This window comes from Toxotes jaculatrix, chromosome 20, assembly GCF_017976425.1.
Source record: "Toxotes jaculatrix isolate fToxJac2 chromosome 20, fToxJac2.pri, whole genome shotgun sequence".
Lineage (NCBI taxonomy): Eukaryota > Metazoa > Chordata > Actinopteri > Toxotidae > Toxotes > Toxotes jaculatrix.
The window spans coordinates 11,361,041-11,385,744 of record NC_054413.1 but is presented as its reverse complement, the minus strand read 5'-3'; the positions used below and the strand labels follow the sequence as shown (position 1 = coordinate 11,385,744).

General features: G+C 39.6%; 2 protein-coding genes across 2 annotated transcripts in view; one reads left to right on the top strand and one right to left on the bottom strand.

Moving 5' to 3' along the window:
• cntnap2a (contactin associated protein 2a) overlaps window positions 1–24,704 on the top strand; it is a 313,547-nt gene that overhangs the window by 165,965 nt on the left and 122,878 nt on the right. Inside the window, exons 7-10 of the mRNA XM_041065446.1 lie at window positions 428–612; window positions 4,119–4,262; window positions 5,303–5,564; window positions 20,035–20,184. Of these exons, the coding sequence (XP_040921380.1) occupies window positions 428–612; window positions 4,119–4,262; window positions 5,303–5,564; window positions 20,035–20,184 (741 nt within the window). The remainder of the gene's footprint in view (window positions 1–427; window positions 613–4,118; window positions 4,263–5,302; window positions 5,565–20,034; window positions 20,185–24,704) is intronic.
• LOC121200268 (heavy metal-binding protein HIP-like) lies at window positions 13,468–16,556 on the bottom strand. Its single transcript, XM_041065447.1, has 5 exons — window positions 16,230–16,556; window positions 14,692–14,817; window positions 14,419–14,586; window positions 14,069–14,200; window positions 13,468–13,985 (listed from the first exon to the last, which is right to left on the bottom strand). Exons 1-5 carry the CDS (start codon window positions 16,465–16,467, stop codon window positions 13,708–13,710), a joined length of 942 nt encoding a protein of 313 aa, XP_040921381.1. The 5' UTR covers window positions 16,468–16,556; the 3' UTR covers window positions 13,468–13,707.

Below are 24,704 nucleotides of genomic sequence, written 5' to 3'. Positions count from 1 at the left end.
ACACAACAAAATGAATTCCATTATGGTACAAAGACAATTCAGGCTGTTAAAGAAAGGTCAGGTGCCTTATTATTGGCAAAATTACCAAAATTATGTATAATTTCTCACAATTTGCAATTAGGGAAAAAAAACTGCAAATTTGAATCAACCTGTACATTTAAATGTCCATCAGTATGGTCAGGTTACCTTTTGTGAAGCACTGAAATGATTTCTGGCTCTTTTGGCAAAACACCTGCCAAAGAGGAGGTGTTTATTCATCCCTGTTAAGCTACTCAGAATATTAAAATCACTTTCATTTTTCAAGTGTTGCTTGAAAAAAACAAATTCAGCTGTTGTTCACACACATTTACACATATATGTTACTTGATTTTCAGTGTCCATAGCCTGTGTTTTTGTAATTAATATTAATATGATGTGTTAATTACAGGCAGCAACCAGTATGGCTCTATCCTGGGTCATACCTCTGTGACAACTGGCAGCCTGTTGGATGACAATCACTGGCACTCAGTGGTGATTGAACGCTACCGTCGAAATGTCAACTTCACCTTGGACAGACACACTCAGCACTTCAGGACCAATGGAGAGTTTGATCATCTAGATTTGGACTATGAGGTGAGAAAGATACTGTGTCCAAGCCCTGAAAACCTAATAACAAACATACACACTCAAACACAGACACAGGGGGTGACAAGGAAATATTCCAAGTGTATGCTTAAACATAGGTCTTTTAATATAAGACATATCAGCATGACATTGACATCATGTCAATAACAAAACTTTCTTTGAGCTCCAGATGATTCAACAGCTATACACTGATAGGCAGTCACGGATGACTGCAATTAGCAAAAAAGAGCTGGCAGACCATGGAAGAGGTGAATAACTAAAATGTCAGTTCATTTATTCAGCTACCTCAGGTTCAGTGACCTAATGTCAGTCCAGAGCAGCTGCCTGTTATGCAAGTGTATAAAGAATAAATATTTTCATTTTAATTTTAAAGAAGTGTACCTACATTCTCACTCATAAGTAGCCTGCTAGTCTAGTAGGTCAACCTAATGTGCAATTGGTTTATCAAATTCTCATTTAGCTTTAGAGAAGCAAACATTTTTCACACATCATTCACACATTATTCATTTAGCCCTGTACCACATACTTAACCCTATTTTCCAGAGGTAGCACAAATGCAGTTCCGTATGCAGTTTGCCTCAGGTAGATCTATCTGGTAATTTCCTGGTTCCAAACAAACCTATTTATGCCAAGGTGGGAGTGGTTTCACAACTTAGGATGTGTTTATGCTGATTAGGTGGCAACTTTGGGGCTAATTTTGGCCTGAAGGTGTTTGCACCTCCACCTGTTCAGATTGAAATGTAGCTAGAGTACATAAGGGTTGCATGAATGTAGTGATAATGTGGGAAAGCTGGGCGTTTTAAGTTGAGTTGTTGTTAGCCAAGTTAGTATATCAGCTAACTTTTGCCGAGTGTAGGTTGCATTTGAGTAACGTGCTTGCACAGCCTCGCCCATAACTGAACACCGTAGCAGTGAAAATGGTGGTGTTTTATTTTATGTATTTTGTTTTGTGTAAAAAATATTTTTATTCTTTTGTATTATAGTCAACAGATAAACAGATGGAAAAATAAATTGAAAACAGATGTCACACACAGGTAGTGCAATGCTGAATTTAAAGACAAGAAAACAACAACCAACTATAACGTCCCAGGGAAAAGTGCCGGGGAGCGGATGTGCATTGTTCTTCAACTCATGTGGAGCAATTAACCAGACCTACAACAGACCAGAGCAGAATAGAAAATAAAAAACCAGCTGGTCCTCATCGCTAACATCTTTTCCCTTGTTGAAGAAAACACCACCGGTGGAAAATATATATATTTCCCCTTTGTGTTGTGTGACTTGTCAGAGTCTGTTTGTCTCCTTCATTGTATTGTCTTATGCCAAGCCGCAATGGGATCATTACCGATGCTGGTACTTCACCTGTTAAAGAGCGGCGCACAGCCGCTCTATTGTAAAGAGTGGAGTATGCCATGTTGAGTGTAGCAGTGTACTTGAGTTGTCTGCCTGAACTAGCTCGCAGGCTTCTTTTCATTAATGTTTAAAGTGTTGTGTATTTGTATTTTGGAACTTAATGATGGAGGTGAACATCAGTCCTCCAGAAAACGGAGGAAGAATTCTGCTTTAAGACCCTTGGGCAGTACAGATGCTCAGCACAGAATACTATATCGTCTGATGTGAGCAATTCTCAGATACAATCTGAAGCATCCAAAACTGCTGGGAGTCTCAGCATGGTTCTCAAATTATTCCAAACGTATGAGAGACATTGTCTTATCTTTACTTATTAGTTATCTGTCTCAGTGATGCTATTCTTCTTCAGATTCATGTTATCATAGTGTTTCCACCAAGTTAGGTGTCTTTTCTGATTTTTCAAATGCAGTTTAAACAACTATTCATCACTGGTGGTAGCTTGACCTTCTCTCTTTCTGTACAGTACACAGATACCACAAACTAAATTGAATATTGGTTTCACACTGTGCTATAATGCTAATCCATGAAACTCACATAATTAATGTCAGTCAGTAATGGAATGCAAAGAGTTCAGCGAATAATACTTAAAACAGGAAATTGATTTTTGAATGTGTAATGGATATTAGATCACACGTGATGCGAGTGTGTGCATGCATGCATGTGCAACTGTGTATGGTTAATCCATTAATGAGTGTATGCTTGTGTTTAAATGCAAGTGTGTTTATATTGATATGTTTGCATGTGCAAGTGTGTGACCTTTACCAGGTACTGCTGATATGGCTGATCTATTCCAGTGTTAAGTAGGATACTGAGAAATGGGGCAGGACAAACCACAGTCCAATTAAACTGAAGCTGTTGAATTAAGGGATCTTTGGGGAAATCTATACAACAGGGTGAACCAGGGTATGTGTGTGTGTGAGTGTGTGTGTGTAGACTAAATATCTCGCCGCATTTGTGTCTACCCTTGGCAGTAATTACTAAAACTACTGGAGCGTCACTGCAGACACATACAAACACACACACACACACTGAGACAGACAGACACATATCAACTGGTAATTGCACACCACCCTCCATCATCTTGTCTATCCTCAGAGCTATGGCTAAAAGAAAAAAAACACTGAACACATGTACAACTATATATATATATATATATATATATATATATATATATATATGAAACTCTGTTTACATTTTCATTAGTTTGGTGTCCTTCACTGCTTCCCACCAGATGTCTGTTTATTGGCCCTCATCTCCTCTGATTGCATCGGTTCCCCACAAACCAATGTCTTTCTCTTTTAATGTTTTCTCTGACTGCTCCAACAGTCACATTATATAAACATATATATAATGGATATATAAGTAGTACATTGATAGTTTTCCGTAAAAGAAAATAAAAAAAAATTTGATTTTGCTGTCAATGTCAAAATTTTGATTTGTCCTTGATAACAATGCAGACCAAATACGTTGGGATTTCATTTGGGATTGACACTAATTGTCCTACATATGTACAAAATCAGGGGTGAATATGTATTGAGCATAGTCCATGCATCTGTGCCTTCATTCACACTGTCCTAAAGGTGGAGCTACAGTATTTGTCAGGAACACTTATCTTCTTATTTTGTTGTCATCATTAGACTTCATTTGGCTTTCAAGTGGTAGACCTCCATGTACCTCCAGGTCATTCCTCTACACACAAACAGTGTCCAAAACCTTATCAACAATGCACATAAAACATAAAACATGACATTTTTCATAAAAGTCCATCTGATGCTTTTTGAGTGAATTTCACATTAAAACGTAAGCTGGCCTAATTGCAGCGATGGTTTTGAAACCTATTTTAAGATTTGATGCAATTTCTCTCATTAGATATTTGTATATTGCTGCCATACTCCACGTTGGTGGGGTGAATGGCTGAACAATAATGCCAGAAAAGAAAATTATTTTAATTTCATGTTACATTTGTGTACCTTCTTGCAATGTTCTCGCAGTATCGGAAGAAGCTATAGAACATAAAAGGATTCTTAACATATCTTTTTCCCTCTTTCCATCTTTTTTACCTCTTTGCCCTCTGTCTCTCTCTCTAGTTGAGTTTTGGAGGGATGCCATACAGTGGGAAGCCAGTGGGAGGAGGGAGGAAGAACTTTAAAGGTTGCATGGAGAGCATCAACTACAATGGAGACAACATTACAGACCTGGCCCGCCGAAAGAAGCTCGACACCTCCAGCTTTGTAAGGGAAATGTGCTGAATACTGAACATGCTCATTATTGTCACACTAACTCTGTATCTGACCTGAGTGAGGAGGGGTGGGCAAATTATTCACCGAACCAAAAATAGTTTAACAGATTCATAATTAATCAGGTACAACTGACCCAACAGTGGCACCTCCATGTGTTTGCCTCCTGTCTTTGTGCTCCCCCTTGACATCATGGCTGCCATTTCACTGCAGCCTGCAAAGACAGAATTTGTTTTCAACCTGTCTCAACAGAATAAGGAGCATATTAAATGCCTTGCTTCTCCTCATCAAACGCACGGCACTCTGGATGACTGCTGGATGTAACTTCAGCACATTAAGTGTTTTGCCATCCTTAAAATTAGTCACTGCGCAGTCTTTGATAGACTATAAAGTACAAGAGCTCTCGTCTCTCCCCATCTCCTGTTCCTCCTGAACAGTGGACAGCCAGTATATCGTCTTCGATCTCTGGTGAACTGACTGAACAAATGGAGGGCCTAATCAAGTTCATTAAAGTCGCACCTCTAATTCTCTCTGATGACTCACACAGCCATTCTTTTTCTAATCAAAAGAGATTCACTCTCAAATTTCAGAAACACACATATACACATGCGCAGACAGAGGCAATCAAGAATTGTCTATATGGCAGCTCAATATTGTGCATTTGCTAATGATTTGATTTAGAGCACAAGGCTGGAGGAGCTCAATGACAATTAGAACCACAAATTCCACAATAGTGTTTATTTTCCCCCTGCGCACAAACATCACCCAAGTTACTGTTGTGTACAAGCAACATCAGTCTTTGGATCTAGCTTCAGTCAGAACATCTGACGATAAACACCCAGACACCAGATTCAAAGAAACAAAAGCCTGGTGAACAAATACATTATTTTCTAAAATGTTAGGACATTTATAACGTTCTGGCAGCTTCACACACAAGCCCACTTTCAAGGGATTAGCTTTTTGACTTTTTTATTTGAGTACCACTTGATGACTTCCTGTTTGCATTCTGTCTCTCTACATCTGTCTCTTAACAGCGTAACCTGTCCTTCTCCTGTGTGGAGACCCACACCTTCCCGGTCTTCTTCAATGCCACCAGCTTTCTGCAGCTGCCGGGCCGAGCCGGTCACAACACATTATCTGTGGGTTTCCAGTTTCGTACGTGGAACCCCGACGGACTCCTCCTCTTCAGTAATCTCGATGATGGCACGCTGGAGATCTCCCTTGAGGACGGCAAGGTTGTAGTTCATATCAACGTGTCGAAGGCGACCAGAAACAACCAAGTGGATTTATCGTCAGGTGAGCTGTCAACAAATACACCCACATCACCGTCCTCTAAGACACCATCACACAGTTTCATTGGTAAATTGTTTTAACATTACATTTATCTTCAAACTTTAAATCTGACGCTTACACTGCAACTCTGATTGATTCTGCTTAGTACAACCAGTAAAAGTCAGCAGTAGGTTGCATGGAGACAGAATAATTCAACAATTTATGTAATGAAAAGACAATTATTAACAATTCAAGATGTCTGTCACTGTACTATGTTCTACTCCATTCCTAGTAAGCAATTGCCACAAATATGGAGAGATGAATATTATTTCCAGTGACGTTTCATGTACACTGTAAAGGTTTAGATAAGGAGAAAACTGTGGAAATTTTTAAATGATACTGTAGCAAAGGTGACTAAATATACTTATATGTAATATTTTCAAAATCTAATGATCCTCTGTGATACAGACAAGTAACATCGATTGTACATGTATTTGTATTTTGCATATTTTCAAATAATGTCACAGTCCGGTCTTTACTTGGAAAGCATTAGCACAGTAACTACAAAGTCCCATCAAAATTACTATGGTCACAGTCTCAATTAAGATATTCCTCTTGGTCTGGGTTATATCTCACCTCTTCAGAGTCTCTGTTTTGACATGTTCTTGATTTATATGGTCTTGTACCCAACAGCACTAATAAGCAGTTCAACGACAGAGGAAGGTTTCCAACAAAGAAAGCACATAAAGAATTCTGGGAGATGTAGCAATTAGATCTTATTTCTCTGCATCCTCTGACATGACTGACTGTTAGCAAAGTAAACAAATAGACCATTATAGCTAAAAAAATGTTTATGAAAACTGGTAAATTAAAGCATGTTTAAAGATGAGTAAATACAGGCTTTGACAGGCTGTTTTATTATTTGAGCTCAGCAACAGCTGGACATGAAGCCAGAGTTATGAACACAGTCATCATTAAGGTAAAAATGAAATGAAACTCTTCTTTCAACAAGTCTGCCACCAATGGTCTTTTCCATTCCATTTGTACGTCCTCTTCTACCACCTCTATTACCGTCCCCCTCCTCCCTTGCTGGTATTTCCTGCCTCTCCTTCTTTCTCTCTCCTTCTCTTTCTCTTTCTCTTTCCTTACACACACTCATTTATTCTGTCCACTGCTGCTTTAATAGGCCATTATGCCCAGGGGTAAGGATTATTACAGAGTTACCCTCTAGGCTAATTGGGCTTGAGCCTGCGATAACATCAGTATTACTAGAATACACAGACCCGCACACACAAACACACGCTCCCTCCTTTGATTCTGTTATTAGTATCTCTAAGAAAGAAAGCCACACTGGCTGCTGGCTTCAATGACACAGTGGGAGCTCAGTAGACTTGTAATGAAATGCTTAGTCCTCTTTTAATGGCAAATATAGTGGGGAGAGACGTGCAGATGCACACACACTAAGGAGGGGAGAGAGAGAGAGAAAAGAGGTTCTTACAGTGACTACACAATCCATTTTTCTTTTCCCAGTGGGGATAATTTGTTTATGAAGCTGTTTAGCGACAGCTTATTCAGACATATAATCAGGCATCTGCTGGAAGGTAAAACCATACAGACGTAATCCACTGATCTTTTCATTTGCGACTTTTAACCCATTTAATTTTTCAGCCAGGCTGACGTAGAGAACATTTATGGTGCACAGTAAATCACGGAAAGCGGTAACACTGTGGTGTAAATCATTCTTTAACAGGAGAGGAAACAAAGAGGGCTATGCAGTAACAATAAAGGGAAAATAAAATGTTTAATCTCAAAAATTTGGAAAAAAGCAAAAAAAACTTTTATTGCTTTGGCAAAAATTTCTTAAAGCACGTAAAGTAGGAGTAAAGCGTTGTTGTGTGTGCGGTTACAGGGAATTTTGTGTGCCTGGTGGTGGTTCATGTGTACAAATTACAAGAGGGGGATATTACAGGATAATAATTGACCTTTTTTTTAAGCACGACTGTATTATGAACATTCTCCTCTGACGATTGGTGGATTCACCCAAGTGAATTGGCAGGTGAAGGAAAAAATGGTGGGGGGTGGGAGGTGATGAAGAAAGGGAGATGGTGAATAAAAGGTTCATATCCACTCACCTGAATATCTTTTCATAACCTTACTCTCACCACGGTGGGTCCCAGGTCATTAAAGTTAATTTGTCTTCCTGATTGGAGACAGAGCAATAGGTACAGTAGATCTTGCCTGCTAATAGCAACACACACGCAAGAATCCCCCGATGCAGACACACATACTCCTGCAAAAACACACATACAAAATGTGTGTGTCTTGTCTGTGTGTGTGTGCAATAGCAGGAACTCGCCTCGAGGCTTTCTGTGACCCGTTGAAACATCTTGCTCGCTCCTTTGAGAGAACTTCTGTCACTTCATCCACTTCGTGCTCTCAAGCAGAGAGACAGAGGATGAAACTAAAGGGAAGATGAGGCCTTTGAGGGACCACTCTAGATTAGACTGTGGGTGTCTTCTTAGCAGTGTGTGTGTGTTACGTGTGCGTTAATAGAGGGTACTCAATTGTGATTCCTGCAGGGACTGTGATCTAATTTTCCCATCACTTTCCTTTTACTTACTCATTAACTCTCCAACTCTCTTCTCTTCTGCTTTTGTCTCTCTTTCTTTAAAATTATACTACACCTTTGTTAGTGTAGGGCTGTAAAGTGTTGTCTTGATGACCGTACAGCAGGACCAAAGTATTTTTTGATGTGTCCAAATATAAATCAAAACAGCTGCTTTCCACATTACCTATCATGAAATGATCCAATAAACCAAAGCCAGTGAAAAAGGGGCTCCTTTTGTACCTAATACAAATTGCTGGTATTTGCTTTTTGAGTGTGTGTATTGAAGATGCTATCCTCTGATCACCCTCTTGATTAATTATCAAATTATTAGGCACAGACATTGTTTCCATGGAAACAATACTCACAGTCTCCTGTGCTTTTGCAGTGCCTGAGAAATCTAATTTCCTTAGAGTTCTCATACGACAAAGTGTGGAAATATGTTTTTGTAACCCTTTCTTTGGTTGTCTAAGAAGACAAAAGACGTGGTGATAATTAATCGTAATGAATTAAATATATTACTGTAGCTTCCAGAAAAGATGATTTAGGTCTCTGCACCTCCTTGCATGTTTTTTGACAGCGACAAGTAACATGTAGGTAAGATATATAAATACATTTGAGCACTGACATGAGGCAAATTTAGAAGTGTTTGTTTGAACATAGAAAGCTTATTTACTGCACTGCCATTCACCATTCACTCCAGCAGCAAAATAAACATGTCAAGCATTTCATGTTGTCATTGCTTTTACAATTTCCTTTCAACACTTGTATATATCTCTTGTATCATTTGCATATTATTATCTCAAATATTATTTGTATATGGTAAATGGACTGCATTTAAATAGCACTTATCTTGTCTTATCAACCGCTCAAAGTGCACCACACCACAAGCCACATCCATACTTACATTCGCACAGCTCTTTTCTATACATGTGATGCTTTTCTATCACATGTACTCACACGCTGATGATACATCAGGGGTAATTTAGGGTTCTGTATCTTTCCCAAGGACACTTGGCTCTTTCTCGCTCTACCTCCTGAGCCAGAGCTGTCCCCAGTAAAATAGGTGTATACATATGCTATGTTAAAACTGTGCATGTGTGTTTGTGTGCTCATGTGTTCTTGCAGGCCCGCATTCACACCCATCAACCTTAGCCAGACGAAATAACATTAGTTCTTTTGAGATGCAGAATTACTATCAGTCACACACACACACAAGGTTACTTGCACAGTCCGAATAGGAAGCATAAGGCATTACAATAATGGAAAGGCCTGAGGCACAGATTTGAGGGGAAAAAAGCACACTACAGCCACCCCCGATTATAATGTTATATTGTTTCATTTCCCCTGAGTGTGTGTGTGTTTGTGTCCCTGTCTCTGTGTGCATTTGTGTGTGAAGGCAAGGCTTAACATGTTGTATTGTCAGGCTTCGTGTAGTTGGCATATTGTCATCAGTGAAGATGTACAAAGCTCTTCAAACTACTTTAGAAGGCCGAATATTTAGGAGTGGAGGAGATGGAGGAGGATAAATTTCAGAATGCTAGAGGGCCATATAAATTCATAGCAGACAAAATTCATTTATACTGTACATACAAGATCAATACAGGATAGAAACAGGGCAAAACAGGAAGAGAGGAGAGGAGAGAAATGATGGGAAAAGGATAATAGAGAAGAAGAGCAGTAAGTATGAGAGAAGAGATGGGAGGGGACAGGAAAATGGACCAGAATGATAATGTTAAGAAATAATGCCAGGGAGGGAGGATAGAGAGAAAATGCACAAACAGAAGACACAAAGTTAATGGCATGCATGTGTGATACAAATGCATGGAGAGAGAGAGAGAGAGAGAGAGAGAGAGAGAGAGAGAGAGAGAGAGAGAGAGAGAGAGAGAGAGAAGAGAGAAGTCGGGGAGATCCCCCAGCAGCCTCGGCCTGTAGCAGTAAGGGATGGTTCAGGGATCACCTGATCCAGCCCTAACTATAAGCTTTATCAAAGATTTGAGCCTTAAATGTAGAGAGGCTTTGTACGTAAGGAGAAGGATTTTATTGGGAGTTATTGGGACAGCCTTATACTAAGGACTTATAGTAGTCCAGTCTAGTAGTAACAAATGCTTGGACTAGTTTTTTGGCATCCTTTTGAGACGGGATGTGTCTAATTTTCTGTACATATAATACTGCACAGGTGGAAGATGGCTATCCTAGAGACCTGGTTCATGTGTGAGGAAAATGACATATCCTGGTCAAAAATGACCCCCAAGGTTCCTTACAGTGGACCTGGAGGCCAAGATAATGTCATCCAAAGTAACTATATGATTAGATTAGTGTTGTTCTAACTTCAGTTTTGTCAGAATTTAAGAGTAAAAATTACAGGCCTTTATATCTTCAAGACATGTCTGAAGTTTGACTACCTGATTAGTTTCATCTGGCTTTATAGATAAATAAAGCTGCCCGATAATATTGCCTAAAGGAAGGATGTACGTGGTGAAAAGTATCGGTCCGAGCACAGAATCCTGTGGAACTCCAAGATTCACTTTTCTGATGAGTCACTGTTAACAGCATAGTGGAATCTGTCCGATAAATATGACTTAAACCAGCCTACTACTCCAGCCTAGTTGGAACAGGGTCTAAATGACAAGCTGATGATTCAGAGAGATTTATAGGAGAGGAGTAGTCTAAATATAAATTAGATGTTACAGTTAATTGTAAGGCCTGCTCAAGTATCAATAAGAGAAAATGCTTAAAATTTGTATCCCTAGTCCTAAATAATGTTTCTTTCCCATGTGTAACAGAATGATAATTGTTGTTTATTACTGTCCGATGCCCATGCAATCAGTTTCTACCTCTGAGAGTGTAATTAGTATTCACCTGTCTATTGTGATAACTCCCACCCTTATTTTCCATTTTTTATCAGGGGGACTCATCATTAACTGAGCCAATGTTACTGTTTCATGATGTATCTAGTAGTTTATGAAATAGTCACCATTTCTCTGGCTTGGGTTAAGATCCTATAAAACATCTCATTGTCTCCAACTTTTAGTTTTACAATTCTCAGTTAATACGTATTAGATATTTAACAACCTACAAAACCTTTAATTTATCCGGCCATTTGCAAAAAAGAGCAGTTTAAATCACTTTGACAATAATGAACTCAGCTGTGTCGCTCTACTCTCCACCCTGACATGTCCTCCTGAATTATTGTGTCGTACTTATTTATTTCCGTATACTTTTACTCTTCCCTTGGTCTCAAGATTGGATTAGTCTGATCCATACTTTGTCTCCATGGCAAATATCACTAAAATCAATGGAAATACAACACCTGCACACTTTCACATAGATAAACACAAATACACACACTCACACACCGCCATGGAACCAGCAGGATATCACTTGGTCTTTAGTCTTGTGTGTTTTTTACCCCTCTGTATCATGGATAAACATTGACCTCAGATTAGAAACTATAAATTGCTAAAAATGAATGGGAAAATTACCCAGGTTCAGCACATGGCTTTATCTCAGTTATTCTGTTTAACGCTTGCAGCACACTGCATGAGATTCGAGCATTGATCTAGAGCCAGCTCTCTGATTAGTTGCAGCATTTTATGTGCCTGTGTTCTCACACTGCTCATCAGCCACTTTGTCTCTCTAACATTGAAGTTGAGTCTTGGTGACAGTCATCTCCACCCCCTGTTCTACTACCGTGTTTCTCCACTCCTTCAGCTCAGAAAAGATGTCAGGGGAGGTGGTGCTGTTCTGCCCACTTGTCTGTTTGTGCATCAGCTCAAGCCCTTTATGCTTTACTAGATTTTCTTTGACACTTTTACTCTCTACCTGAGGTCGTGTCCCAGTCTGACACAACTGCAACAGCGAAAGTAAAGGTGAGAATAATGGAAAACATGCTTAAGAAGGTCTATAAAAGACCCAAAAAGTGTCGGCGTCACAGCAGCAATTGTTGGTGTGTCAGTCAATCTGGTTTTTCTTTAGCTAAATTTTAATCAGTGTATCTACAGGATTGGGCACTGTTACAATTTACTGTGTTGCGTAATTTGGGGCTTCTCTGTGTCAGGAAACTTAATACTTCACCTTTGGGAAGTGTGACGTGTTGCAAGTCACATTTGATGTTGCCATGGTAACAGGTGCAATGTGCACCTTGTGTCAATATGCATGAGTCTCTCCATGTGTGTTTTTGCATGGGTGCAGGGACTTGCACAGACATTGTAAGGGGCAGTGGCTGGGTTTTTATTTAGTTATTTATTCATTTATTTATTTAAAAAAAAAAGAAAAAGAAGAAGAAAAAGCCCCATGACATTTTTCACATTCATATTGATGTTGTCTCACTACATAAAAGGCATCTCCCAGCACACACACTCACTTCTGCCTCCCATGTGCATACACAGCAACCCAAGTGCTGTTCCTGTGTAATATCTTGCGGTACAGTTTGTTGCTGTTGTCATTACAAACAATTTAATTAATATAGATTGGTGAAGTGCTGTCCAACCAGCTGATATTTGTCTTACTACAGTCTACCAAAAAAGAGAAAGTAGGAGAGAGAACAGCAGGGTCAAATTCAACTTTTTGCAACATTCTTGCGGGACATGGGAATTTTATACACAGTAAGTGAGCCAACTTTGAGAGAGTCGTTCATGTGCCGATGGGAAACTTACTGAGTTTCATAGCTTTTTTCATTATTGTTCTAATTCCATTCTGTCTTGAATACACCAGTGAATGGTTGAGCTTACTTGTCCTATGTGCTATATTGACTGGTACACATTTAGCAAGGAAAATCTACATTGTTTATTAAAAATGACAGTACTGTCACTTATTAGTTAGTATTTGTGAAAAATGCAACAGGTATCACTCTTCAGAAATGTAGTACATATAGTAAATATGCTGTGTCTTGAGGATAATGTGAGATAAAAGCTATATTTACACGCACACTCATGCTTGATTTTCATTTATTTATTTATTTTTTGAATACTGCAGTTAATACACATTTTATGCAATAAGTAATTATAAGTAGGTTACTTGGATTGAAGTCATAGACTGTATGCACTAACATATGTGTCAAATAACCCATAAAATGAAACAGTAGTGATATCAGTGGAGGATTGTTGATGCATACTCCTAAAACACTATATTTAATTTCAGCTTGTTTGCTAGATTTTTCATAATTTTCACATAATTTGTACATTTTATCACCTTTAAAATTTTATAGCTATAGACTTTGTTTCAATACAGACATCACGTCTGATATTTCAGTACTGAATGAACAGAGCAACAAAACAGTGGGAAGAAAATGACTCTTCTTCTTTTCATGATGGGAGCCAGTTAAGGACAACATTGTATTGATTATTGATGATCATTGATTGATCATTCACAGTCTATTTAAACATTAATACAGCTTACAAGAGTTAAATTCTTTATTCTGTGTAATACAAATAACTTGCTACATTTGTATTCACAGTACTTTTACATTGTACATTCGATACATTTCAGCGGATCATTATCATGATTGTTTGCACACTTTGTTTGTGGATTTTCTCAAAGATATCAAGCTATATCTTAAAGTCACAGAGGGTACAGTAGGAAACCACTGAAGGTGTTCAAGGTACTACTATCATCATAAAGTCCACAGTTTTGTTGCAGACGCATAGAGACCACACTCCCCTGTTCCAGCTGTAGAATTAATCCATTTGCAATGAAAGTATGACCAGTAGCTAGCTCAGAATTATGTAAAATTCTTTGACCATTATGATATAAATTAACTGCCACCCATTCTCCATTCTTGTTGTTGAAGGCGGTGAATCTGAAGTAGTAGACACCTTTGATAGGTGCTGTGAAGATACCTGTAACAGAAAGGAATCAGAAAGCTCAGCTCTGTCCATCTCCAAGGAAATATTAATGATGCTCATAGTAATGCATACTCTACCTGTAGTTGGGTTGTAAGCTTCACCAATATTTGTGAAGACTCTACTGTAGATGAGTGGAGTTTCAGTATTGAACGGTCCAATCTTTCCTGAATTACTCAAACCAGCAGAGAAAGCCAGCTTCATGTCTGAGGCTGTAAACACAGGATGGAAACTCTGAACCAAGATTTTTTTTTTTTTTTTTTTTCCCAAAATGCTTGAAGATTAAAAAAAAATTAGGGGTAGAAAAAAGTGGTTTGTTTCAAGTAAAAACCACAAGGAGAGTAAGTTTAATATTTAAGAATTTATTGTTCTGAAGTAGTTAAAATATATATGTATGTATGTATGTAATTCAGGTCTCCTATTGAAATACCTGCAATCGTCTTCTGGATCTCATCCAGTTTGTTCTTGGTGAGCTGTAGTTCAGTCTTAGAAACATCCAGCTCTTCCTTGTGACTTGTCACTTCCTTCGTCAGCTCCTGCACCTCCTTCTCACTGTTTGTCACTCTGGAAACCAGGGATGTCACTTCTGTTGTTTGTACTACAAACATGGAAAGCCAGTAACTGAATAAACTCAAGATGTTTTTTTTTTTTGTTTTGTTTTGTTTTTTAATGACCAAGTCTGTGATTTGTTCTTATTACATACCAGTAATCAGTCTCTCAGCCTCCTCCACTTTGTTCTTCAGGAGCTGCTGTTCAGTCTTAGTCGCTTCCAGCGCCGCCGTAATTGCTGTCACCTTGTTTTCAGCTGCTGTCAGTCTGGAGCTCATCACTGAAATATCACAGAGGCTGAGGATGAAGTTCTTTGAAGTAGAGCTGTCTACATTAGCATCCCACATCACCTTCATAAAAATATATTTCAGATTTGTTATTTTGTTATGCTGTTGATATGACATGATATCCAACTTATATTATCCAGTTCATAAAATCCTTTTTATTGAATTTTCCAATCTCCTGGTGTCTGGCACTGTGTTCTTTTTTCTTGGAAAGTTGAAAGCAACAAGTGGCAACAAAGGTACAGTTACATAAAAACATATAGACATCTCTTTTCTGGATTGTAATTAAATTGCTGTTATACAGTTTCAAGTGTGTATAATGATTTTGAACTTAGATTACTCAACTAGTGCTGCACGATTAATCTAATCGCAATGTCACGCTGTGCGATTACGTAACCGCATAAAAGACTGCGATTTGCGATTTAATGTCATGTTTAATGTAATCCAATGTGGAGTAATTGACGCCACATCCACACGCTGTGGGCAGCCGCAGGTATGGTCACGTGACTACCCGGCTTTCAGCAAACAGTAGTGACCGGCATGGACGCTGAGGAGGAACACGAGAGCCAAGCAGAGTCGGTGGCGAAAAAAAAACGCTACTTCTGTTGTATGTCGATACTTTGGATTCAGGTACGACGACCCTGAACAGCAAGACGTGCTGTGTAAAACCTGCAAAGCTAAAGTCGCTACGTCCCAAGGTAATACGACCAATCTCTATCAACATTTGAGACAACACAGAGAAAAATTCGACGAGTGCATGCAAATAAAAGCCCAACCAAGTAACGTGAAAGATAAAACTGAAAACCGCCTGGAAGAACCACAACGTACAATCACAGATACATTTTGAAAATATCTTTATTTTCAAACTTTTATTTATTTTTTGATATTAAGTTATTTGGAACGAACAGTCTGTAATCTTCAGGTTTTGTATTTTTTTTGTGTGTCATGTGTATGTTTTGAGTTGAGAAATACACAAACTATCATTATTCTGTGTTGTCCCTGATATTCAAGCAAGTGGACTCATGACACCATTCATTTATAATATCGCAGTCGCAAATCCCAATATTGTCCATAATAATTGCAATCGCACGTTTTCATCAAATCATGCAGCACTATACTCAACCAATCAATCTCCTAAACGATTTCTCAAAACATATAAATAATGAAGTTTTGATTTAACCTTCTGTTGACATACATTCTCACAAGTGACAATTAGATTAAAGTTATATGGGTTTAACCTAATTAAAGCTGATACGAGTTAATTAATCAACAGAAAATTAATCTGCAATGATTTTTCTAATCATTTAAATCATTTTTAAGCAGAAATATCAGTTTTGTTAGTGAAAATAATCACATTTTTTCATAAGGAATCACTGCATTCCTAGCCCAAGCTTTGCTTATTTCCTACCTGCATTCTCTTTCTCAAGAGCAGCCACTTTATCTCTCTGGGTTTGTAGTTCAGCCTTGGTCTGCCTGACTTCCACCCTCTGCTCCACCACCATGTCTCTCAGAGCTCTCAGCTCATCCCAGATATCCTTCCTAGTCAGGCCACTCGTCTGTGAACCTTGGTCAGCTCCTTCTCTGTCTCCTTGAGCCCATGTCCCAGACAGACAGAACACCAATATCAGCAGCAGAGAACCCCTCATTGTAAAACCTCACCCCCCTCCAGAAATACCTTCAGGAAATGAAATGGAATCTGTTTTTTTTTTTTTTTTTTTCTTAACTACATGTACTCCCAGTAACCACAGGTGTTGTGAGTGAGAATGGTCAAGGATAACTTCCTTTTATCATTTGACTTGTGCAGAGTTGGCAACAAGTTGGCTGTCCCTGACCATATTTATAAAGGCAGTGTGATGCAATGCCCACAGATAATTATGCAAGAGGGGTGGGATTTCCAGAAAGGCAGGGCGATAAGGGGTGGGAGGGTTACGGTAAGCACAGACACAAACCCTCAAAAGGGCTTTAGTTTTTCAGATATCTCTACCCAAAGTAGAACAAAACATTACCATGTTTATCTTTTATTTGATTTTTTTCCCTTAATTTTGAGATATCCTCTTCATGAAATGCATGGTCCAAAAATATTTTATATAGCAAAATACAGAATACAAAATACAAAATTGATGAAACTGATATACTGACTCACCCCATAGGCAAAAAAAAGTGCAGAGTAAAACCACTCTGGACTTGGAGGGGATGCATTAAGGGTGTCAATTATGTAACCCCATAGGCTATAATTATATTATGTAAATAGGTTATAAGTTATGTTAATAAGGTGAAGGGCAGTAGACCGCTATGGTTAGTAGTTTTCCGGGGCTCTCTCTTTCTCTCTTGCTAGCTCGCTCTGAACGAAAGTCCAATACTGCCCTCTGAGAAAGTGCGTGTGTCCCCCCACCCACCCAAATGACACTGGTGCAAGAATGATTTCCTTTTTATTTTTATTTTTAAATGAGAGTGCCAGAATGTTAAATGAGAATATTTGGGTTAAATGTCATTCTAAACTGATATAATTAGGTCCACATTTCATTATTTATCACATGAAATCATCTTCAGCTTTCCAGTTGTTTTAATGGGTTATCTTTTTCAGTTTGGAAAACATTCTGGCCACAGTTTGGTGCCTTTTTTCAAACAGGGGCTTGAGATCATGCGTGTGAACCCACTGGGCAGTTCCTTCATTTTTAATTCATTCCAAACAACAACAGAGCAAAGTGACTGGTCAGCCTGTCACCTTGTTATGGGGCTCTTCCATATGAATGACAACCCCAGAGCAAGCCATGAAACGGCCTTATCTCGTCAAATCTGAACAATTCTCATCCTCCTTCTTCTACTCTCATTCATACTTTCATTATCTGCGTTCTTTTCTTTTTTATCTCTGGCGGACAGCTGGCATATGTGTGATTTGAGCATGTGTGTTTGGCGTGTGTGACATAAAAAGTGAGAAGGGCCGCGTCGCATATTTGTCGGTGTGTTTCAGCAGACGCCTGTGTCTATTTGGGTGTGTGTGCCGCAATGAGTGTGAAGATTCAATAACACCGCTATCGCTGATAAGCTCATCATTCAAAGCTATTGCAGGTGATGTAAAACAGATGAGGGGACACAAGGTTACACAGTATCTATTTTCCATTACATTCAAGAGGTTATAGAGAGGGACGGGATGGAGCAGAGAGCTTCATAGTGATTATATCAAACCAATATACAGTCAGAAATGCGATTGTCAGTGAAGTAGCACATCAAGGTCGCTTTCTACCATAACTGACTTTTTTTTTTCTTGTTGTTGTTGTCATCCAGACAAAGCAGACACATTTTCCTATTTTCTTTTTCTATATTTTTTCTCAGTTCATGACTTCTCAAGTACTACTAAGATGCAATGTTAAACAGTGTTATTGTATTTTACTTTCTGACACAGCTTCTGGGAAATTTGATGCTTAACGACAATTCATGTTTGTACTGTTGTGTGTGTTTGTGTCAGCTTAGCCCTGAACAAGGCCACAGCGGTCATAACCCTCAGCAGGTGGCCATCTTGGCTCTTAGTTTCTTTGGTCACTGCGATGATCCCACTCACACACACGCACATGGTCACCCTGCTGATGGAGATTAATTAGTGTAGACTCCCTGCTGACATGAAAGCCAGGGTCTCCAAGTGCATTCTGGGAGGAACTAAACAATGCAAAAGCGTGCCATGTAGAGAGCAGAGACACACGGAAACAGCCGCACCAAGCAAATGCACTAGCAGAGGCTTGCATACTGTCTTTCACACACAGGTCAAATGTATTGACACACGCAGCAAGCTAAGGTACATATGTATTGACTTGCATGCAGATCCATGAGTCTACGCACTCTACCGAGACTGATTTGCACGTGACCGTTCCTTGAACTTCGCTACTATGTCCTCAATATCGATGTATTATAGTCAGTGAAGCAGTGAGCTGAGCCGAATTGAAAAAAGACGGTCACTGCAGCAGATGGCCACAAGAGGAGAGGCGGATAAGAGACAGAACAACAACAAAAAAGGAAAAGTGAAATGCAGAAATACAGGAAAGGAAATAAAGACAGAGAGATGAAAGAACGAATCAGGGACAGAGAGGGAGGCAGGGAGAGAAGGATGAATAGAGATTGGTGTCAGTAAGAGGTGATGTATAGAGGAGAGGGTGATGAGAGTGAGCTGGCTTCTCTCTCAGCTCCAGTAGTAATGTCCCTTTCCAAAACATCACTCATATTTAATGGAGCACAGCTACAAGGGAAGAGAGAGAAAAGGAGAACACAAAACTCACATGCATGAACACACGCACGCACGCACACACACACACACAGACTACTTTGACATATGCAGACATCACACCACATTTCAGACTTGTACACACTTGGACAAAGTGCTCAAAGCTTGCATGCACATATAGAGAACGCACACACATGCACTCTGGTACTCGGACACAAAGAGGGTTCTCTGAGAGCTAATGGAGTTGAGACACAGGGGCCTTGAGACCGGAAGCAGCTAAAACGGGGTAGAGAGGAGGAAGGAGTGAAAGAACAGAAGAAAAGGGAAGAGGAATTGGGGTGCACTGGCATACATGTGAGAATATGTGTATTATGCGAGGATAGAATGTGGTAGAGGTGGGTGGATGATCCTTAGCTAATGTCTTAACTCTGTCTAAAGCCACATTCACCAGGCAGCTGAGATGGAGGCATACGGGAGGGAAGAAACAGAGGAGTGTAATCGCTGTAGAGAAAAAACAGCTGCATGACAAAATGGAAGGTAAACAAAGAGAGATAGCCTCACATCACAGACAGAAATTCTATTTCCTAGTTCGACCACCCACATGCCTCTCACCCATGATGAGTCAATCCAGATGTATTTTCCATAAATTCTAGCTTAGTCTGTAACAAACTTTGCTCGGCAAGAGAAGAATAAAAGCCATCAGCCTTGAATTTTTGTCTAAATACAAGTAAAGTGAGCCTCTACAGTCAACACACCACTTTTTATTCCTTGATGTAAAGTTCACAAATAAATAAAGAATGTATTTTTAACAGACGTTTTTTTTTTTTCCAGAGTCAGACAGTTCAGGTTGTTGTTGCCTCACTGGAAATTCCGTTGCAAGAAATCAATCAATCACCTAAAACTTTACACTAACTAAGGATTTGCCCTTCCCGAACATCATGTTTTTAATTTTCACTTTCTCAAGACATTTTTTTTCTTGTTTTTTATCTCTACTCTCCAGGTTCAGGCCTCAACGATGGACAGTGGCATGCAATACGTTTGGTCGCCAAGGAGAACTTCGCCATGTTGACAATAGATGGTGACGAGGGGTCTGCTGTGCGCGCCACCTCACCTCTCACCATTACCACTGGAGGAACCTATCACTTGGGAGGTAAGGGTCACACCAGCACCATCTCCACAGATCTGACATGAACCCCCCCCCCCCCCCCCCCCCCCCCACCACACACACACACACTGTGCACTGTCAGCCTATCACATTGCTCTCCAGTGCCCATCAGGGAGGCCAGGGATTATAATATACTGTGAAATGTCCTCTATACTGTATGTAAGTAGGTACTATAAGGACGTTGTGATGTGAAATGGGACGGTGTTTGTTTCAGTCATTCTGGAGTACATTGTATTTTTTGATGAATTCCATGAAATATTGTAATGCATCTTCAGTTTTATCTCAGTGTTGTTTGAAATGAGTAATATTACTTTTGTGTTTAATTATATAGCCTGTGATACCTTGATTAATTATGTAAAATTAGCCAAGGACACAGACACCAAATCAAAATGTTAATTAATCTGTTTTTATTTCAATTAGTGTGTATTACTGTGTATAGAATTTTAGTTTAGTTCAATAGAACATTTTGTGAAAAAGAAAATGCGTGGGTGTTAGTCGACAGCGAAACAAGGCTCAGTGAAACTTCTGATATGAACTATGCCAGCAGTGTGTGTGTGTGTGTGTGTGTGTGTGTGTGTGTGTGTGTGTGTGTGTGTGTGTGTGTGTGTGTGTGAGTGTGTGTGAGATTGTAGGCCAAATATGTCTACAAATCATTTATCTCACTAGAAATCTATATCCCACTGGCCAGAGTTTAGGAAGTTGCTCACTTAGCAAGAGGACAAAGACAACTAGACCACCAGAAATACACAAACACAAAGAGGTAAACACAATCTCACACACACTCACACACACACACGTACACAGATACACATGCAGCAGCCACAATCTGTCTGAATTAGGAAGACGCCAGGTTAATGATGCCAGACACCGCTGTCCGTCTGTTGGAAGATGGTCCGTATCTGAGTGTGCATGTCTGACTTTGTGTGTGTGTATGTGTTGGGTGTGTGGACACCTATGAAATTACAGTAACTGAGAGAAATAGTCTGGGCTCTGATAGCTCCATCAGGCCTCTGTCCCTCTCTCTCTGTCTCTTTATCCGAGCACAATCTCCTCCATCAAGCAAAACCATTTCCCCAGGCCAGTCAATAAGGATCACAGCACCTCACACACACATCCAAATTGTTTTTACTCTGTTGTCCATCTTAATTTACTCCTCTCTGCTGTTGAGTGAATCCCCTTTAAGCCCGTGATGACTCTGTACTTTTTTTTATTTATGAAATCAAAGTTTGTGAAGCCTTGATATGCTAATGGAATTTCACTCAAGAAGTGTTCAAAACCCCTTACATTTTTTAGTGATTTTTTTTTCACTCTCATTTTTTTAAAGGAGTTTTTAAATCTGGGGTGTTGCAGAATAATTCAGTGCTAATACTTTATCTTTTATTACCTCTTATCTTTCTTTTACCCCAACTTTCTCTTTCACCTCTTTGTCTGTCCTTTCTCTCTCTCCTCCTTCTCCTTCTCACGTCCTAGTCTCAGTTTTGATCCAATTGGTGATTTATTGATTTTGGTAAACTGAGTTGGAAATCAATAGTGGCTTGGTGGAGAGTATCTCTGCAGTGTCTTTACCCCTTGAAGAGGGCAAAGGAGACAGATAGAAAGATGGGGTAAAGAGTGAAGAGTGTAATGGAAGAGAAGACAGAAAAGACAGTGAAGAAGAGAAAGCAGAAACAAGGAAGGACACGAAGAGAAACAAAGTTTTAAACCATAAAAGATGGCTGGGTAATGACTGATATCAAGGCTTGAGAGAGGAAAGGAAGTGAAAGCTATTGTCTGATGAAAGCAGCACAAGCAGGGAGGACCCATATGCAGACTCAGGGGCAGGCAGATTCAAGATGAAGATACTTTAATGGTAAACAACAAGGTTTACAGGCAGATGGGTTGACAAGCAGGTAGCCAGGAGCACAGGGAGGTAGAGGCAACAGGATAATACTCAGTGGTAACTGAAACACAGGAATATAAACAGGAACATAAGCATACGATTCAAATAGAACTGATGAGAATGCCAGGTTTTAATAATGGCTTGGGTGATCAGGGAACTGGGTTCAGGTGTGTGAGTAGGGAGGGATGCTCAGGTGATTGGAGATGTTGAATTGTCGAATAGTTAAAAAAAAAGTCCAGGGACATCTGGTGGGAAGATGAAGAATGGCAGGTCTGAAAGGCAGAACCTGGAGATGAAGGGAAATGAGCAACAGCTGAAGACAGAGGCCAAGGGGAACTAGGAAACGGACTGTGACAGCTATATCTTAAGAGGAGCCGAGAGGCTGAGAGGAAGGGTGACACTGAGACATAAAATCACAGAGGCAGTACCTGTACGTCACCAGAGGGAATACAGGGCTCCAAACACACACACACACACACAAAATTCACGTACAGATGGGTGACAAATTAAAAGAAAAACCAACATAAAGTGTCTTAGTAAGGTCTTGGGCCACCACACGCTACCAGAACAGCTTCAATACACCTTGGCATTGATTCTGCAAGGCACTGGAACTCTACTGGAGGGATGGAACGCCATTCTTACAATGAATATTCCCTCCTGTTTTGATGATGGTAGTTGATTGCGCTCACATCGGTCCAAAATCTCCCATGGGTGTTCAGCTGGGTTGAGATTTGGTGACTAAGAAGGCTGTAACATATGATTTAATTCATTTTCATACTCATCAAACCATTCAGTGACTCCATTGTCATCCTGTTTCCCTGGTTTTTCCTTTCATTTGTCACCTATTTGTATGTGCGCTATACGCATAGTGTTTGGGACTGTCTCGTACTAAGAAACAAATCTTGCACATGTTGGCTTTCACTTGCTCTCACACGCTTAAACACACAAATACTCCCTCACACATAAACACACCTACGTGCATCTCTGAAATGCAGAGAAATACTACTATGTTCTTTCGGAAGGTTTTTCCCCACTGACAGAGGTAGTGTGTGTGGGCTGAATTGGCAACAACTGTGACTGGGGTTTTACTCGTTAATTTTACATGACATAATGGATGCTGAGGAGCAGGGAGCCCGGTGGTAAACACAAGTTTGAAGGCTACAGGGGATACAAAACTGCTGATTATTACTATGCCAAGGAATACAAAGTGATATTTAGGCCACCCCTTTACAGGCTAGGGGAGAAGTTGCAGGAAGACATTTTTTGGAAATGTTTTAACCAGTTCAGTCTTGGTTCAGATCCTGGATTTCTTTCATGGGAAAGTTACGCTATGTGCAGGTTGTTTTTAGCTCTGTTAGGTTGCTCTCAAGCGTCTGACAACCGGACTTGGTTTTACTTTTGCTTGAGTGCAGTGATAATTTCTTTGTCATTCCGTCTGTGTGTATGTGGTTTAGTGTAGGTTTGCATGTCTGAGAAGTTGTGTGTTGAGAGCGTGTGGGTGTTTTTGACTAAATGGTCTAAAACTCCCAAGCCCACATGCACACATTCACACAAACAGAGAAAGAGAGACAGAGAGAAACACACATCAGACAGAATATCTAGAACATTTATTCAAAAACACTCCACTTCATCATATTTTGAGGCTAATTTCCATCCCAGCACAGAGGTAACTGAATAATATAGTGAGTGTACAAAAGATAGTTTAGCCTTTGGTTTGCCCTCAATTACTGTCTCTGATCGCTCAGCTTGATGAGTCAGAGGCCAAGCACATTAAGCTGTCCTAAAGCTCTCTAACAGTATTCCATCAGCACTTTCCGTGTGACCGAGACAGTCCTGTCAGCTAGCCGCAATTAGCAGAAACCCTCAGTATCATGAACAATTCATGTTCTGTCATATACAGGACGAGGCTTGAGATTATTTCAGAGTCATTTCTGTATGTTCAGTCATCCAGGTAGCCATCTGCTTCAAATCTCATGGCTCTGAGGCATCAATCTGCTGTAATTTTTTTTTTTTTCTTTTTTAAATTGGCAACAGTTTTTGATCAGTGACCACAGCCTGGACCAAACATAGTAAACAAAAGGATACTGCTGCTACCATGTAATCACACTGTATTAAAATGATACAGCTCTACACACATTCACTTTTGTCAAATTGTCTGCTTTTCATCTTAATGTACTTCACATAGCGAACATAGTTTAGCATGTGTTCTGCACAAAAAATAAATAAATAAATAAAAAATTAGGAACTACAAACTGTTAGTAAGTTGTCCCAAGAGCGACTTTGGAGCGAGTGTGCCCGTAGAAACTGTGCTTGGATGTCAGAGGAAAGAGGGTTTGACTATCTGTCTCACTCTATATCCTTCATTTTATGTTTTCTTTCCCTCTGTGGCTCAGTGTTTATTAAGCATGGCCAATTGCCACATTAAACTAAATCAGGACTAATTAATATCATACTGCTTGACTGCCACACATATACAGGAATATTCATACAGTGTGACTTGCACAAAGTCTGAATGACAGTGTTTTGCTTGAAACTTGAAGTATAATAGGATCAGAGTGAGAAAGGTTCAGTGGACCTGCGTAACGGGTAATTTTCCTGTTAACGCTTTCAAACAAACGCTTTGCAC

Coding starts and splice junctions, on each gene's coding strand:
- LOC121200268 (XM_041065447.1), bottom strand. CDS start 16,467: ATGAGGGGTTCTCTGCTGCTGATATTGGTGTTCTGTCTGTCTGGGACA. Junction 14,818..16,229: donor TCTTGAGAAAGAGAATGCAG/GTAGGAAATAAG, acceptor GTGATATTTCAG/TGATGAGCTCCAGACTGACA. Junction 13,986..14,068: donor AGCTTACAACCCAACTACAG/GTAGAGTATGCA, acceptor TTTCTGTTACAG/GTATCTTCACAGCACCTATC.